General features: G+C 44.7%; 1 protein-coding gene across 1 annotated transcript; it reads left to right on the top strand.

Moving 5' to 3' along the window:
- Nucleotides 1–2,727: 2,727 nt before the first annotated feature.
- Nucleotides 2,728–13,991, top strand: LOC140898679 (glutathione S-transferase theta-1-like). The gene is made up of 5 exons (XM_073312846.1): nucleotides 2,728–2,945; nucleotides 9,991–10,078; nucleotides 11,285–11,435; nucleotides 12,411–12,587; nucleotides 13,764–13,991. Exons 1-5 carry the CDS (start codon nucleotides 2,834–2,836, stop codon nucleotides 13,953–13,955), a joined length of 720 nt encoding a protein of 239 aa, XP_073168947.1. The 5' UTR covers nucleotides 2,728–2,833; the 3' UTR covers nucleotides 13,956–13,991.
- The last annotated feature ends 1,518 nt before the right edge of the window (nucleotides 13,992–15,509 follow it).

The raw sequence follows: 15,509 nt of genomic DNA, 5'->3' as shown, positions 1-15,509 counted from the left end.
TATGTCAGTTGCGTGAGTTTAGTGTTTGAATTTTTTTTAAAGTTAATATTAAGCTAAGTTTGTGAAAGTAACATCAAGCATTGGTGGGATGGGGGAAGGCAGCACTGGAAGGCTTCCAGAAAGTGGATTGGGGGCGGGGGGGGGCTGTGAAGGAGGCAAGTGAAGGATAGGGCTTTTTGTGGGGTGGTGAAGATGGGTGACTAAATTATCTTGATTGGGGGGGGTCTAGTTTTGTAGAAGGAGGGGGGAATACAATACCTTTTATCGCACCTGCATAATGCTAAAGCCATCTTTCATCCTCCATGCTGATACCCACCTTGCCTCACCCCCCTCTCTGCACAGCAGCTATTTCCTATAACGCACTTCCTAAGACCGACTACTGAAGTCACAGTCATGGTAAAGAAAAAGCATGTAGACCTCCAAGTGCTCAGCTGTTCTCTTGTATGAACAGGACATGGGCACCTATCTCTGCATCCTCCCAATAAGCGGTGTTCTTTGAAATCATAATAAAACAGTTGGCTTTGGTTTAATTTTTTTTTTTTTTTTTTTGTAAAAAGGCAGTGCTGATGAAACAAGAGCCAAAGTCTCCCACTTTGTTTGCTGTTGCAGGGATGTTGCAATTGTTTGGGCAGAATGCTTTTCCATTTGAAGGCTGATCCTGTCACTTTGTGCTTGCAGGTGTTGGCTGTCCTTTCAAATGAGCTGGCACAGCTTTAGCAGAACTTGTTAAGCTAAGAAGAATCAGTAAAGATGGTTCAATTTTAGAGGTAAAATGTCAAGGTATTGTGAGGGGGAGCTTCCACGCCAATTAAAGGAACGTGTGCACCATGCTGGAAACGTACCTTGTTGTACTTGGAAAGCAATAGCATGTGCCGGCATAGGCCCTATGTCATCAACTTCAAATAGAAAAAATCATAATGCTAAAATAAAGATAAAATGGGTGTGGGGGGGAAAGTAATTCAATGAAACAGGCCCCTGTGGAATAAAGCAATGTGATGCCTTACTTAGCTAATGTGCATTGTACTTGAATTAATGAACTTCTGTCAAGTTCTGCCTAGGGACCCAATTCTGCAATAAACTGCATGCAAGCAGTGGGATTGGAGCTCAAGTCTGTTAAAATGTCAGTGGGCATGACTGGGGTGGGGGAGAGAAAATGTGAAATTCACTTAAATTTTCTACCTCATTGGCCTGCTCAAGGTAGAATCCTCACGATAATTTGTGGTCAGTAGCTTAGATAAACTAACCCAGTTTCCATACATATAAACCAGAATGTTTCCTGACAGGGTTCGGTGCAGGAGTGATTGTTACACTTTTATACCTACTATCTGGCACTTAAAATCTGTAACATAATACAGCTGATTTGTGGATAAAAGCCTATATAGAAAAAAGTCATATAGTACCTAGCTCTCACGTAGTGCTTTTCATCCTGTGATCTCAAAGCACATTACAGAGGTCAGTGTCATGTAGTTGTTTTTCAGCATCATTCAGGGTGGGAGATTCCTTCACTAAAGCAGTTAAGCATTTAGACCCCCATCATGCAATGAACTCTGAGTGGGTGGAGGATTCTGGCCCCATGGAACTCAGTGCAGGATTAAGAGTAACAGCCGTGTTAGTCTGTATTCGCAAAAAGAAAAGGAGTACTTGTGGCACCTTAGAGACTAACCAATTTATTTGAGCATGAGCTTTCGTGAGCTACAGCTCACTTCATCGGATGCATACCGTGGAAACTGCAGCAGACTTTATATATACACAGAGAATATGAAACAATACCTCCTCCCACCCCACTGTCCTGCTGGTAATAGCTTATCTAAAGTGATCATCAGGTGGGCCATTTCCAGCACAAATCCAGGTTTTCTCACCCTCCACCCCCCCACACACAAATTCACTCTCCTGCTGGGGTGGGAGGAGGTATTGTTTCATATTCTCTGTGTATATATAAAGTCTGCTGCAGTTTCCATGGTATGCATCCGATGAAGTGAGCTGTAGCTCACGAAAGCTCATGCTCAAATAAATTGGTTAGTCTCTGAGGTGCCACAAGTCCTCCTTTTCTTAGTGCAGGATTAGAGACTTAGACCTGACTACATTGTGTGTGCAGCAGCATGATATAAATTCTCTTGCTATCCATCCAGTGATGATTCAAGCTAGGATCAGTGTTTTAAAAGGTTTTCTCCCATTAAATGAAAACAGGGTGGGCTCATCCCATAAAGCACTAACAGTGCTAGGCACAAGACAATGTGTCAAGGGGTCAAATTTTCAAAACTGCCCTAAGTCCAATTTGCAAATCAGAGCTGACTCTGTATGAGACTTAGGCTCATAAGTCTCTGAATCACTTTTGAAAATAGGATTTAGGCACCTACATCACATAGCTGTCTTTGAGACTGTTGCCCATGGTCCCTGCCATGAACTGCAGACAGTCTCGGTACTGATGGGCTGAGGTCGGAAAGGACCCAGTGCTCATGATAGCTTTACTTCAGTTCTACTGTTTTGTTTATTGAGCTGCTTTAAATTATTCCTCATTATAAATAAGAGGACAAGATGCCTTTCATAAATCCAAGTCAATCTTTATCTATTTTTTGCCTCCCTCATCCCTCAACCTTTGTTCCCGTGGCTAGGAAATTTGCACTGGGGTGTTTCCAGCCTGAATGAGCCCTGCAGTCTCCTGATTGGTCCAAAGTAACTAGCAGCACTGGCTGAGTTGCTTACTAAAGGCTCTTAGCAGAGGTATGCAGAAGTTATTCTCAGTCCTGCCTCTAGGCCACCTGCTGCAGGCTGAGTTGCTGTGAGAGGCTCTTCTGCTGTAGGGTTTCTCTCTCACTGAATCCCAGCTGCCAAAATGGTGGTAGAGCTTTTTCTGGATCTCCTCTCCCAGCCCTGCCGAGCCCTCTTTATATTTGCCAAAAAAAACAACATCCCATTTGAGTTCAAGCATGTGGATCTGCTAAAAGGTGAGTGAAGGGCACCTGTACCTGGGGGATGGACTGTGTGTGTGTTCTCTCATTACTCTGCTAGGGGGGTCCAGCAATAACATCTTAAGGGAGAACATTTGCTCTTAGGAGAATTGATCTGTGCAGACTATCAGCATGTTACACTTCTCAGGTGCAACTGATTCCCTTGCTCTAAACCCTAATGTATCTCTGTTTCTTCACACAGGGATTTTTGCCTTATTCTTCATTACTGACCTCCAGTTGACAGTGGAAATCTTATTTAGGAAACTAGATGCATGAAAGAAATGTAGCCCCAGCTCTTCAAGCTCCTTTTTCTGCTGTTGTACTTTCACTTTGGGCCACTGTTGCATCCGATGAAGTGAGCTGTAGCTCACGAAAGCTCATGCTCAAATAATGGTTAGTCTCTGAGGTGCCACAAGTCCTCCTTTTCTTTTTGCGAATACAGACTAACACGGCTGCTACTCTGAAACCTGTTGTAATAGTTGCACATCTTGGCTGTTTTTAATTGTCAGGCTCACATTTGGGAGGTGCAAGGTTATACCCAGTCTCTGATTTTTAACAGTTAAGCATACTAGCAGTTGATGAGCATTGTTAAGTGAAGGAATGGGGCCAGGGCCATGCTCTTGCTGTCACACACATGTCATGCTGTTTCCATGCTCCACTAAATATGTTCCTCCTATACCATGACATGACTAGACAAAAGCGCTGAGCAGAAATGCTTTCTGAAAAGTCCTGCCTCGGCTGAGTTGTCTCCAGCTTCCTGTAATTCAGACTTGCTGATCTAGGTCTAAACCTTGGCGCTCGTGCCATCTTTAACACTAAAAAAGTCTTGAGTTTTGTCTCCCTATTATGACCCTGAAGCAGATTCTTGCACAGTCCCTAAAACTGAGGTGCTAGAAGGACCAGAGAGACTGAGGGCATGTCTTCACTAGCAACGTGAAAGTGCTGCTGCAGCAGTGTTCTAATGCGGCTGGGTAGTCGCGGCACCAGCGGAAAAGACCACCTCCACCAGGGGAGTGCGGCACCCAGCGCTGGTGCACTGCCTACCCTGCCACGTCGCAGCGCTGAAACTTGCCGCGCTCGGGGGGCTGACATGGTGCTGAACGTGTTTAGTCCTCACTTCCACTACAGGCACAGCCATGTTGCTTACCAGTCCAAGTGTGCATGTTGCCAGCATCCTTTGTCAGCAGGCAGCAAGGAGGAATCTTTTGTAGAGTAGATGTAAGGCTTGTGGTGACTGGAGAGCTAGTGGAGGGTGGCCGCACAAGAGTGAAAGCCGAGTAATTGGGAAAGGAAGGGTTTTCATCAAACCGCTTTAAATTTGGCTATTGGTTGATGCCTGTCTCTTTAATACAGAAAGAAAAGGAGACTGAGATTTATTTGAGCATAAGCTTTCGTGAGCTACATGCATCTGAGGAAGTGAGCTGTAGCTCACGAAAGCGTATGCTCAAATTTTAGTCTCTAAGGTGCCACTAGTCCTCCTTTTCTTTTTGCGAATACAGGCTACCACGGCGGCTACTCTGAATCTTGTTAATACCTATCTAATGTCAATGACTAACACTCTGGAGAAATGGTTTCGGAGTAGCCGCCGTGTCAGTCTGTATTCGCAAAAAGAAAAGGAGGACTTGTGGCACCTTAGAGACTAACCAATTTACTTGAGCATATATGGTGCTAAGGTGCCACAAGTACTCCTTCACTCTGGATAAATGACTCTTTTGTTTCAAAACTTAATGCTGTGGGCCCTTTGGTTCAAGTTCATAACAACCATCCTCTGAGTCTTCCAGGAGGTCATCTAGCCTTGATGTTCATAATGCTTTACAAATTTAAAAAAAAAAACCCAGGAGACCATGTTACAAATAATGAAGAGAGGGAAAGAGCCTTTGTGGGTTGTTATCCACCATAAAGAACAAAAAAGGCACAACTCTTTTTAAAAACCTCCTTTGCAGGCTCACCTTTCAAAAGCCTTAAAACTTTGAAAGGGGAGCAGGGATTTTAGACTTTTCATCGTGACTTGTGTTTTCTCTCCTCTTCCTCGTCCTTCATTTATTAATACGCGCTTAATTGCTTCATTCATCCCAGATGGATATTCCATCTACAAAGAGCAGCAACTCCTCTCTCAGTTAAACTGTGTTACCCAGAATGTTGGCACTGCTAAGGAGAGCTCTCCACTATTCCCTGTTTAAGTGAGAGCATTATGCCCAGCCTGCTTCTGTGACTCTGATCTTTCTTCGCTTCCTTAGCCCCTATGCCTCACACACTTAGGCACATAACTGCCACTTCTGAGGCACCTAAGGCCAAAGTTTAGGCACCAAGGCGATCATCAAAACCCCTGCTCAGCTGCCACCTCACTCTAGAGGTGTCTCAAATTCCTCCGTGCCTAAATTCTTACTGTAAAAGGTTTCCTAGGTCCTTAAGTTTCTGCCTCTGGGTATACCTACTGCTGCCTCAGGCAGGCGCCTGAATGCCTATCTCATGTCTATGCACCAGTGGGATCCTCATGCCAGGTGAAAGCTGGCATTGCCCTGCCTATTGAGGCTGATCCTCTGAGCATTCTCAGAGCACACCTAACTACATACAAAATGCTCACTCTAGATCAAGTCTCTTCCTATCTGGAGGCAGACGCTGGAAGTTCTGCTCCGAGTCTAAAGTAATCCAAGTACTCCCAGCTACATCCTCTAAAGTTCTGGAGGTTCCCTTCCATCCCCTGCTACTATGGGGCACAAGATGCGTTCTGTGGTGGTGGGGGATGCACTGCTAGTCTGAAGCAACAAAATAGCATGTGGGGGAGAAGGGTGGCATAAACACACCAGTGGGGGATTTATGAGTCTCATTTAGTTGCTCATGTTTGACAACCTACCTCCCAGGCAGTAGCTATGTTGTCATGCTGATGCTGGTAGCTGGAACTGCCCCAGCTGGTTCTGGAGAGGGTCAGCCAATTCTTTACCACAGAAGTCTGCTGTCCTGAAGTCAAAGCTGTGCCTGCTGAATGTCTTTGGTACCAAAAGGCGATAGTTCATCAAGGGAAGTGTGAACTAGGGACATGTAATAGGATGCCCTTCTCTGCAAACAGGACTCCTGGGGTTTTACTGTGCCTATGAAAAATCCCATTTTGGCTGAGTTCAGGCAGCCCCAGCTGGGAGCTTGCTGAGCTATGACACACACAGAAGAATCTGTCAAAGTTATGTGGCCTTAATGGGTCTATGCTGACCTTGCAGCAGCTGCTGGGTGCTGTGTCTCGGACCCCGTGCTGGTTCCTGCCCTACATTCTGCAGAGCTTTTATGCCTCTCTGGCTCCTGCTGCAGCCCTATTGCTGAGGTGAACGTGAGCGGATACAGCAGGGATGCTCCCTTGCCATCCATCTTATGACATAAAATGTAGTTTAAGCCTGGCTGGAATAAACCAGAAAAGAGAAACTGTCTGTAATTACTAACCTACAAGCTACTCCCCTCATCCCCCTGGCTGCTAATACGGCATAATGTCAGATTTAGGCTTTGTATCCTGGGGTGATCTTGAGACTGCAGTCATGGGCATGTTAAAAATGCCGAAGATTCACTTGGGTTGCTGTTGCAACACACTGCAGCTCTTGCTCTAGGTCCCTCTTACAGTAACAGCAGGAAGGAGAAATGCAGTTTCTTGAGCAGGCACTCTGCAGTTACTCTTTCCTTTCCCAGTGCTCACTGATATAACCCAGTGCAGCCTGGCACCAGTTAATCCACCAGTTTTCATCTAACTACTTCACTGAAAGGTTAAGTGACATCCGATGAAGTGAGCTGTAGCTCACGAAAGCTTATGCTCAAATAAATTGGTTAGTCTCTAAGGTGCCACAAGTACTCCTTTTCTTTTTGCGAATACAGACTAACACAGCTGTTACTCTGAAACCTCCCCTTTCAGTGTATGGCAAACTCTAGTGTTTTGCAGCACAGCTGCTCTCCCCAAGAAGTCTCATGCTTGCTTCCATTCATTCAGTGGGGAAGCCTGAGTTTGCAATAAAGCCTACTAATAATTAAGAGTTCTGCTCCATATTCTCTCCTCTCTCTATGCCTTGCTCTTGCTTGACATTTGTCTTTCTAGAGACTTTGGTGGGGGGAGATTAATAAGATTATTCAAGGTACCATGGGGAAGGAGGCATTGTCAGTTTAAAAGAATATTTAACGTATTAAACACACACACATTTGGGCTCCTTTCCTTTTCAGTACTGACCACCATGAGCCACTAAAATATGGGGCAGGGGGAGACAAGCCAGTGAACTTACTGAGAAGGGTGAAAAACTGACTCCGTTGTCATTGGACTGACCGAAGGAGATTTCAACAAAATCGCAAGCTCCAGATGCTCTATGTTATACAGTAGCAGCACTAGGCTTTAGCAAAGCCTACATGTAGCTTATGACTACAACAGAGAAGAACTGCTACATTTGCTCTCCTTACAGGGATTCTAAAGTGCATTGTATCTCTGACTGCACTAACCTCCTGGATTCCTATGGAAACGCTTATAAGTTAAATACATTTGGTTATGTTCAGGTCCTAAGTGGTACCAGCATGGACATAGGCATCCATTCATGGCGCAAAATCAGGGTTATTATAGCCTTTTATACAGACAAACCATGGGCCCCTATGCTGCCTCAGCATGCAGACAGACATATGGGATATGGAGCAGCAGGTGAAGGGTGTAGTAAAATCTTCAGTCCCAATCTGCACCCTTGCTTCAAGCCCTACTCTCAAATCCTGACAGAGTTGCTGAGCATGGAAGGCACCCTGAGGAGGGCGCAAAGTTCAGCCCAACGTCTGAATTTGGACCACTGGAAACAAGTGGATGCTCTGCTTCCCTGGAAGAGCCACCATTGTTAGGTGATACCTTAAATAAGGCCTCAGAGCATAGGTGTAGTTTGATGTCTATATTTGTGCGGGGGGGGGGAAGCTCCAGCAGGCCAATGGGGCCATGTGGGAGTGGGGGGTGGGGATTCCATGCTTGCCCAAGGCTTGCAGTTTGGGGGGGCAACGCTCCCCCCCCTTACCCCACAACTACACCCATGCCTCAGAGCTCTTTTATAAAATGGTAATTGCCTGTTAGCTCATCGCAACAGATCCTGCTTAATATGTAAAGACCAAACCCTGGCTAAAAAGCACAATATACAGGCTAAGCTGTATTTAAAAAAATAAAATAAAAGCCAGTCTTCTATTAAGTGTTGGCGCTGCATGCATAAATCTCACACATCAAACTAAAACCAGACCCATTTAATCTGTATGATAACAGCAAAACCACTAATTGCAAAGCAGAGTTCAGGAACCATTAGAAGCCTCATTCTGAAGCCAAAGGATGGTTGGTATTTCAGAGGTGGTGCTTTGGAAGTGAATTTCCATAGCTCCAGAGGCTGGCTGGAGGAACAAGTCCTCTGAAGCATTCTTACTTCTCTAACATTCTGGGCAGCTTCAGGGAAACAAATGCAAAGGATGAGGACTGGACAGAACAGGAATCGCCCCCGAATGGCGTGTGTGGCCTGAGTGAAGTCTAGGCCTGGAATTCTCCAGGCATTTCTAGAGTGCAGCAGAGAGAGAAACATGGAAAAATCTCCATATCCTTTTTGGAAGGTTGCCAAATGAGGCTGTGTTCGAAATGGAACCACTTCACTGTGTGAAGATGGCAAGCGTCATTCATGACTATTCAAGTATCAGAAAACTAAACCAATTCCCAGAAGGTTCTGCATTATCTGGGGATCGGCTGCCAGAATGTTAGTACAAAAGACTTGAGAGTTGCATCATTTAGCTCTCCGAGGTTCACCTGTGCAAGTTGGTTAGAGGAGCTTGAAAACAAAGGGCCCAATCTTGCAAACACTTCAGTGGATGACTTGTGTGAGTCTAGCCAGATAGACAAGCACTAATTGTGCATGGAAGAGTTCTCAGATTGGGCCCTGATGTGAAGAGCACTCAGACTTCAGGTAAATATTTTTCATTTCAGGCTATAAAGCTCATCCCTTTCCTTCTGTCTTGTATTTGAACTCTGAAGAATTGTCATGAGAATGCAAACCCTTGCCTATGTCTATAACCTATCTCAGACCTGAAAGCTTGCCTTTCTCTCCCCTCCCTGCCTGATGCAAGTTATTCCTTCAATAAACTAATGGTGGCAGTTCCATTTGATAATCGAAAGCAACGGATGTCTGACGACAAACTATAATGCATATAACTGACCGAAAATACCCTGAACTCCAACAGCAGCTTTGAGGGGTTTGGTAAAAGTGTCACAGCACTCAGTTATACAATATTGCATTTTCATGTTTCAAAAGCATGATTGAAATCCCGCCTCACGCTAGCAGGGCCTGAAAAACTAATTGCATCTGAACTGAGCTGCGCTCCAGTTAGACCAAAGTAACTGTCACTTTATCACGAAAGCTTATGCTCAAATACATTGGTTAGTCTCTATGGTGCCACAAGTGCTCCTTTTCTTTTCACTTTATCACTGTTACCCTTGTCCTACTTCCCTCTTTCGGTTACACCCATTTGTTATTTCTCATCTTAAAATTAGACTGCATGCCCTCTGGGGCTGTCACTCTGCCTATGTAAAGTGCCTCGCACAGGGATCCTGATAGGGGTCTTGGGACACTCTAGCAGCAGGTATCTGATATTAAAGCAGCAGATATCTGATATGAAGCAGGCCCGAGCTGACAAGATTACCAGCATAAATTGAGCCTTACAAGCCTATTAACAAATGTCAGAACACTGAACATGCAGACAATGAACAGGAGCGAGACAGGAATGCTAAGCTGATGAACAGAGAAGATAGCATCAGGCAAAATCTATATCTGTTATAGAGCTCTATTGCCCACTTGCTTTCTTAGGAAAATAAACAGGAATTTTCCTTATGTGGTCAAAGTTGAGATGTCATGGTCAAATATTCCCAGGGACTCTGCTGATCCTCACTAATGGGTAAAGAATCTAGCTTGATTTGGGTGCTAAATTTAAACTTTGCCGGGTTGTTTCCTTCTAGTCACTGAATCTTCCTTGCATGCCGTCACCGCTACCGCCTCCTTAATCGCCTCCTAAATCTTTTTAGGGCATAACCATAGTGAAGACTTTGGCAAGGTGAATGCGCTGAAGAAAGTACCAGCGATAAAGGATGGAGCCTTCACCTTAGCAGAAAGGTAAGGTTGAAACAAATGCAACTCTCTGATGCACGGTCTAACATCACAACACTTAACATCTGCCTGCTATGTCCCCTGCTCATTGTTCTACCTTATTACTTGCTCATCTCCTCTCTCTCTCTCTCTCTCTCTCTCTCTCCATGCCTTGGCTTATCTGTCTTTTATATGCTGTTTTTTTGTCTTTTCTGCATTCATGTCCTTTCTCTTTTCTCCCTATTTATCAGCCCCACTCATCTATGCCTCTTCCAGTCCTATATTTTCCCCATTCCTTCTGTCCCTTACGCCTTGCTGCAATTGTGCATCCATCTTTGAAGACAAGGAGATGAGGACAAACTTTGGCCAAGCCCAGCCACTTGCATCGGGTGATGTTGCAGCTAAGCTGCCTGTAGGCTCAATGCTTGCAAAGTTCCATGGATCTGGTGAGTCGCTGATTGTGCAGGATGGGCTGGCTTGAGGATGTCTACAGGTCTGGTAATGTGAAGCTTTCCCATCATGGGTATGTGGTCCAGTGTAAATTGTATAAATTGCTCTAGTGGTTCAAGTTGCAACTGAAAATACAGGCGGTAGTGGGATTGGATGGCTGACCCCCCCTCAGCCGCTGGATAAAGTATCACAGGGCAGTTTTGTTTGTTTGTTTGTTTTTTTAAAGTGTGGAGGAAGGAGAAGAGGAAATCCACTTCTTCTCACTTTTCTGGAGGAAGGTGGGGGAAGCGAAAGTGAGAGTGGATTTTTTTTTTTGCTTTCTCTCTCCCTTCCTCCCCACCCCCCACACCGGGAAGTGGCTGGAATTGGACTGCAGAAACTCCAAATGCTTTTTCAAAACTAAAACATTCATTTCACTGAAACAACTCAAAATGAATTCATCTTGAAAAGCAAAACTTAAAAAAATCCTAAAAATGTTCAGTTTCTAACCATTTCTTTTGTGAAAAGTACCCAAGACTTCAAGCCGTGCTAGGAAGTAGATGTTACTATGGTATATACATTTCTAGTGAGGGAAAGGGGGGCAGGGAGAGAAGTCTGAGTTGTAACTCTCATGTTACAGAACATGACTGGTTATTAGGGACTATGGGGAGATTCTTGGGTCTGTCAGTATTAACTCACTGACCTAGCTATTGGTAGTCAGAGTATTCTGAGATGTGGGGGGAAGAGGGGAGACAATAACCTCTTAATTCACCTGTCCATTGTTCCCTGTTACTATCTGGGCAGCATTGCGATCCTTCTCTATCTGAGCCAAAAATTCAACACTCCTGATCACTGGTACCCTTCAGACCTGCAGAAACGGGCCCGGGTTGATGAGTACTTGTCCTGGCAGCACGCTACCATTCGGGAAAAAGGGTGCAAAATTTTCATAACCAAGGTAAAGATATCCGATAACATGAGAACTGACTGCTAGCACCTGCTAGTGCTGTAGCATGTAGAATGCATTCAACCTCCCCTCTCCTAGCATCCCTATTTCTTATAAAGTATGTGTGCGGCAAGGGATTGGGGGGGTGTACTCAGAATGACCTTAATGTAGAGTGTCACTATCTTACCAGGCTGGTACCTTGCCGGGGTAGTGTAGATCTCTTACATCCCCAAAATGACATTAAAAGAGCACTGAGGTTGCAAAGTTCAGTGCTCAAAAGCTAGAAAATGCCAGACGTGCTGTTTGCTTGGAGTTTCTTGTACGGATGACTGGGACTGTTTCTGGATGATGTGCCTCACTAGCCAAAGACACATACCAGCTGATATTTGGAAACCAAACTGGAACTTGAGTTGCATTGGCTTCCCTGGTGAGCCAGCACTCTTCCTGATGGATTGTAATGGACCCGCTTACTCCTGCTGAAAGATTCCTTTATATTCTAGCCCCAATTCTTCCCAAGATTGAATCTGCGGGAACATTGTCTCCACTGTACTCAGTCCAGAGTAGTAAGTAAATGTAACTGATCCGGCAAGGGTGAGATGGTGCCAGACACTGACCACTTTCCTCCTGCTTTCTGACTGACTAGGCATAACTGTCGCTTGTCTCTGCAGAGACAGGCCTCTCCTCTTGAAACAAGGGGCTGTGATTGCAGTTGGTGTGAAATGTTGTTGTTGTTGTTTTTTTTTTTAAGGCAAATGTCTCCAAAGAAGAGAATCTGAACAAGACTGCCTGATTTGGACAAATATGATGCAATGGGTTTTTATGCTAGCCAGCCTAGCAGAGGGGGTTTCCAGTACCAGCTAACTCAGCCCACTCCATTATAAACTAATGAGGGATACTTAGAGTGGTTCAGGGTGCCAAGGCTGCATGGTGGATGGACTAAAAATTGGCAGATAACATGTTAGAGCTGCATTTTCCTCTCTCTGGTAGGTACTGGTGCCTCTCATTCTAGGGCAGCCATTTTCTCCAGAGACACTAAAGGAGAATGTCGAGGAACTGAATTCTGCTCTGAAGCAGTTTGAGGAGAAGTTCCTGCAGGACAAGCCCTTCATTGTGGGCAACGAGATCTCCCTGGCAGACCTGATGGCTGTTGTGGAGCTCATGCAGGTGAGTGTTGGTCCTACTGGTTCCAGTTGCCAACCAGACTTCAGACAAAGCAAGCTGGGTTGCTGGGAGAGTGAGCTGGCACATGGCTTTCAGGTCCTGCAAAAATATCTCAAATAAGAGTTCTCTTTGCCCGTTTGTCTTTCAAACTTTTTGGATAAAACTGGAAGCGTTGAAGTGACACTTCCTATGGAAATGAAAAATATTTTGAACAAAGAACTTCAACCCTGCTCTGATTACTGGTCCTCTGGCAGAAATCAGTGGAAATCAGTAGACTAGCTGAAAGGTCCTAAGTTACTAAAATTTATTCTAGGGTGAGTGTACCTGGAAATGCTCAGCACTGTGGAAAAACTACCTGTGTTTTTAAACTGATTGAGAAGTGCATGGTTTCCCTTCCTCAGACTGGGAATTCCACAGGGAAAAGTCTGGGGGTCAGAGTTGTGAGGGTTTTGTTTGTTTGTTTCATTTTCCTTGAAGTGCTGAGCATACAGACTAAACTTAAAAAAAAAACATTTCTATATATTAGAGCGAGGACTTCCTCTGTATCCCTAAACACATTCACACAATTGAAGTACCACTGTATGTATCCTTAAGAATGATGTACCTGCTTTTGTATTGCAGGAGTCTCCTTTTAATTGGCTGGTGTGAATCTACTTTACTTTTCATTATAAAATTGATTATCTCTTGAGATAGTGTTTGTAACATACTTATTGACACTTTTGCTGTCAGTTTGTCTTGTCTATTTTCATTGCCCAGCAGAGTGACATACTAGTCTCTTCACATTCTGGCTTTCATGTGTTAGCATGACTCTAAGTTTTGGGTTGCAAACTCTGCAGAGGGATTTTTAAACCCAAACAATGAAGTGTTTCCAATGAAAACTCAAGAATGCCTTTCCTGTTAATGTTGGGATAGGGGGCAGAAGGGGAAGACTACATTGCTATCTCTCTGTGTCCCTATGTAGCTGTTACAGATATCCTCAGATACTACTCTAGTCTCCTAGAAATGGAGAACTTGAAATGAGCTGAAATCAAACCCTCAAATCTTCCAGATCTGACTTGATCCAGCTGATATTTGTTTTTAATTCCAAATGGCTTTTTGGTCCCATCCCTCTAAATGGATTCTGGTTTGGACTGTTCGCATGGAAGTTGTGCTACTGTGTTTTTGCTTCTGTCTTTGCAGCCTGTAGGAAGTGGCTGTGACATCTTTGAGAACCGACCCAAGCTGGCAGAGTGGCGCAGCCGGGTGGAGGAAGCTGTGGGGAAGGAGCTCTTCCAGCAAGCGCATGAGCTAATCCTGAATGTCAAGGATCTGAGCATCCCTCAAGTTCCCCCAGAACTGAGGGAGCATATGAAACAGCTTCTAAAAACTTGAATTAAAAAGGGAAAGTGTCCCTCTAAGCAAAGCTAATCCTGTGTGGGTTTTTCTGCATGTTTCACTCCCTTCTCCAACACCACATCTCAGTGGTCCTCCTGCCCAAGAGGAAAGAACAGCATCTTACTAACAATACTTTAATCACAGCCCTTCCACGATTTACAGAGGGGGAAAAATAGTATCTTTTGTTACAAACACTGAATCACCCCTTTAACCTGCAGACATGTGAGCTGCAGTATTGGTAGGGCTTCCTTTCCTTCCTTGACTCATCCTCACTGGACCTGTCTGACACTCACAGCAACTCAGCAGCTCAATCCACATTGGCACTCAGTATTTAGTCTGGAGAAGAGAAGACTGAGAAGGGACATAAGTTTTCAAGTACATAAAAGGTTGTTACAAGGAAGCGGGAGAAAAATTGTTCTTCTCAGCCTCTGAGGATAGGACAAGAAGCAATGGGTTTAAATTGCAGCAAGGGCAGTTTAGGTTGGACATTAGAAGTTTTTCCTAAACTGTCAGAGTGGTTAAGCACTGGAATAAATTGCCTAGGGAGGTTGTAGAATCTCCATCATTGGGGATTTTTAAGAGCAGGTTGGACAAACACCTGTCAGGGATGGTCTAGAGAATACTTAGTCCTGCTTTGAATGCACGGGACTGGATTCAATGACCTCTCGAGGTCCCTTCCAGTTCTATGATTGTACAAGCCCCCAGTCCCTCACTAGCTAAAGGCCTACATTTCAGATATTTGGGTGCATTAGTGTTGCGGGTCACATTGTGCAGGAGGGGCTGAGCGATTTCCAAATGGGGAAGGAAAAGTATTTTGAGACTAAGCCCTGATCTACATGACAACCTTATGTTGGTGTAACCACATTGCTCAGGGGTGTGTGTGAAAAACACACACCCCTGAGCAACGTAGATTATACCAATTTAGCCCCCACACTAGACAGCACTATGTTGACCGGAGGATTTCCCCTATCAACATAGCTATTGCCTCTCATTGGGGTGAATTAATTAAATCGACAGGAGAGCTCTCTCCTGTCAGCTTAGTGCAGCTCCACCAGAGAGCTGACAGTGGCCCAGCTGCATGCACTGTAAGCTCTCTAGTGGAGTCATAGCCCCAGTCTGCACAGGGAGTAGACTGCAGATTCACAGCCTTTCCAAAGAAAGAGTAATGAGAACCTCCAGCTAAATGGATGAGAAGTGGACAAAGACAGCTTCTGGGAAGCTGGGCATGAGAATTTCTAAGCAAACACATGCTTCCATCAGTAGGAAGCTACTGCATCCAGCTCCATGAACCAACTGGGACAGGGTATATGTAGGTGAAGACAAGTCTGATCCTGCAGACACTCATATCCGTGAGTAACATTATGCCCAATCTTCAGGTAGAACTATACACATGACTAATGATACATTTGTATTGGCAGGCTCAAGCTTTAATGTGCAAGGAATGATCTAACATATGAACAAAAGCTGCATTTCCAAACAAAGCTTCTGCCAGCATGCTCTGCCATGCTGAGTATTCAATGCCTCCTCAGCTAAATGAGACTCTGGCTTGAA

Source organism: Lepidochelys kempii, chromosome 15 (assembly GCF_965140265.1).
Source record: "Lepidochelys kempii isolate rLepKem1 chromosome 15, rLepKem1.hap2, whole genome shotgun sequence".
Classification (NCBI taxonomy): domain Eukaryota; kingdom Metazoa; phylum Chordata; order Testudines; family Cheloniidae; genus Lepidochelys; species Lepidochelys kempii.
The sequence above is the reverse complement of the archived record's forward strand: the minus strand, read 5'-3'. Positions and strand labels throughout refer to the sequence as shown.

Bases quoted from the DNA above. Each gene is read 5' to 3' on its own strand.
- LOC140898679 (XM_073312846.1), top strand. From the start codon at position 2,834: ATGGTGGTAGAGCTTTTTCTGGATCTCCTCTCCCAGCCCTGCCGAGCC. The intron at 10,079-11,284 runs GTAAGGTTGAAA...CTATCTGGGCAG, and splicing joins GCCTTCACCTTAGCAGAAAG to CATTGCGATCCTTCTCTATC. The intron at 12,588-13,763 runs GTGAGTGTTGGT...CTGTCTTTGCAG, and splicing joins CTGTTGTGGAGCTCATGCAG to CCTGTAGGAAGTGGCTGTGA.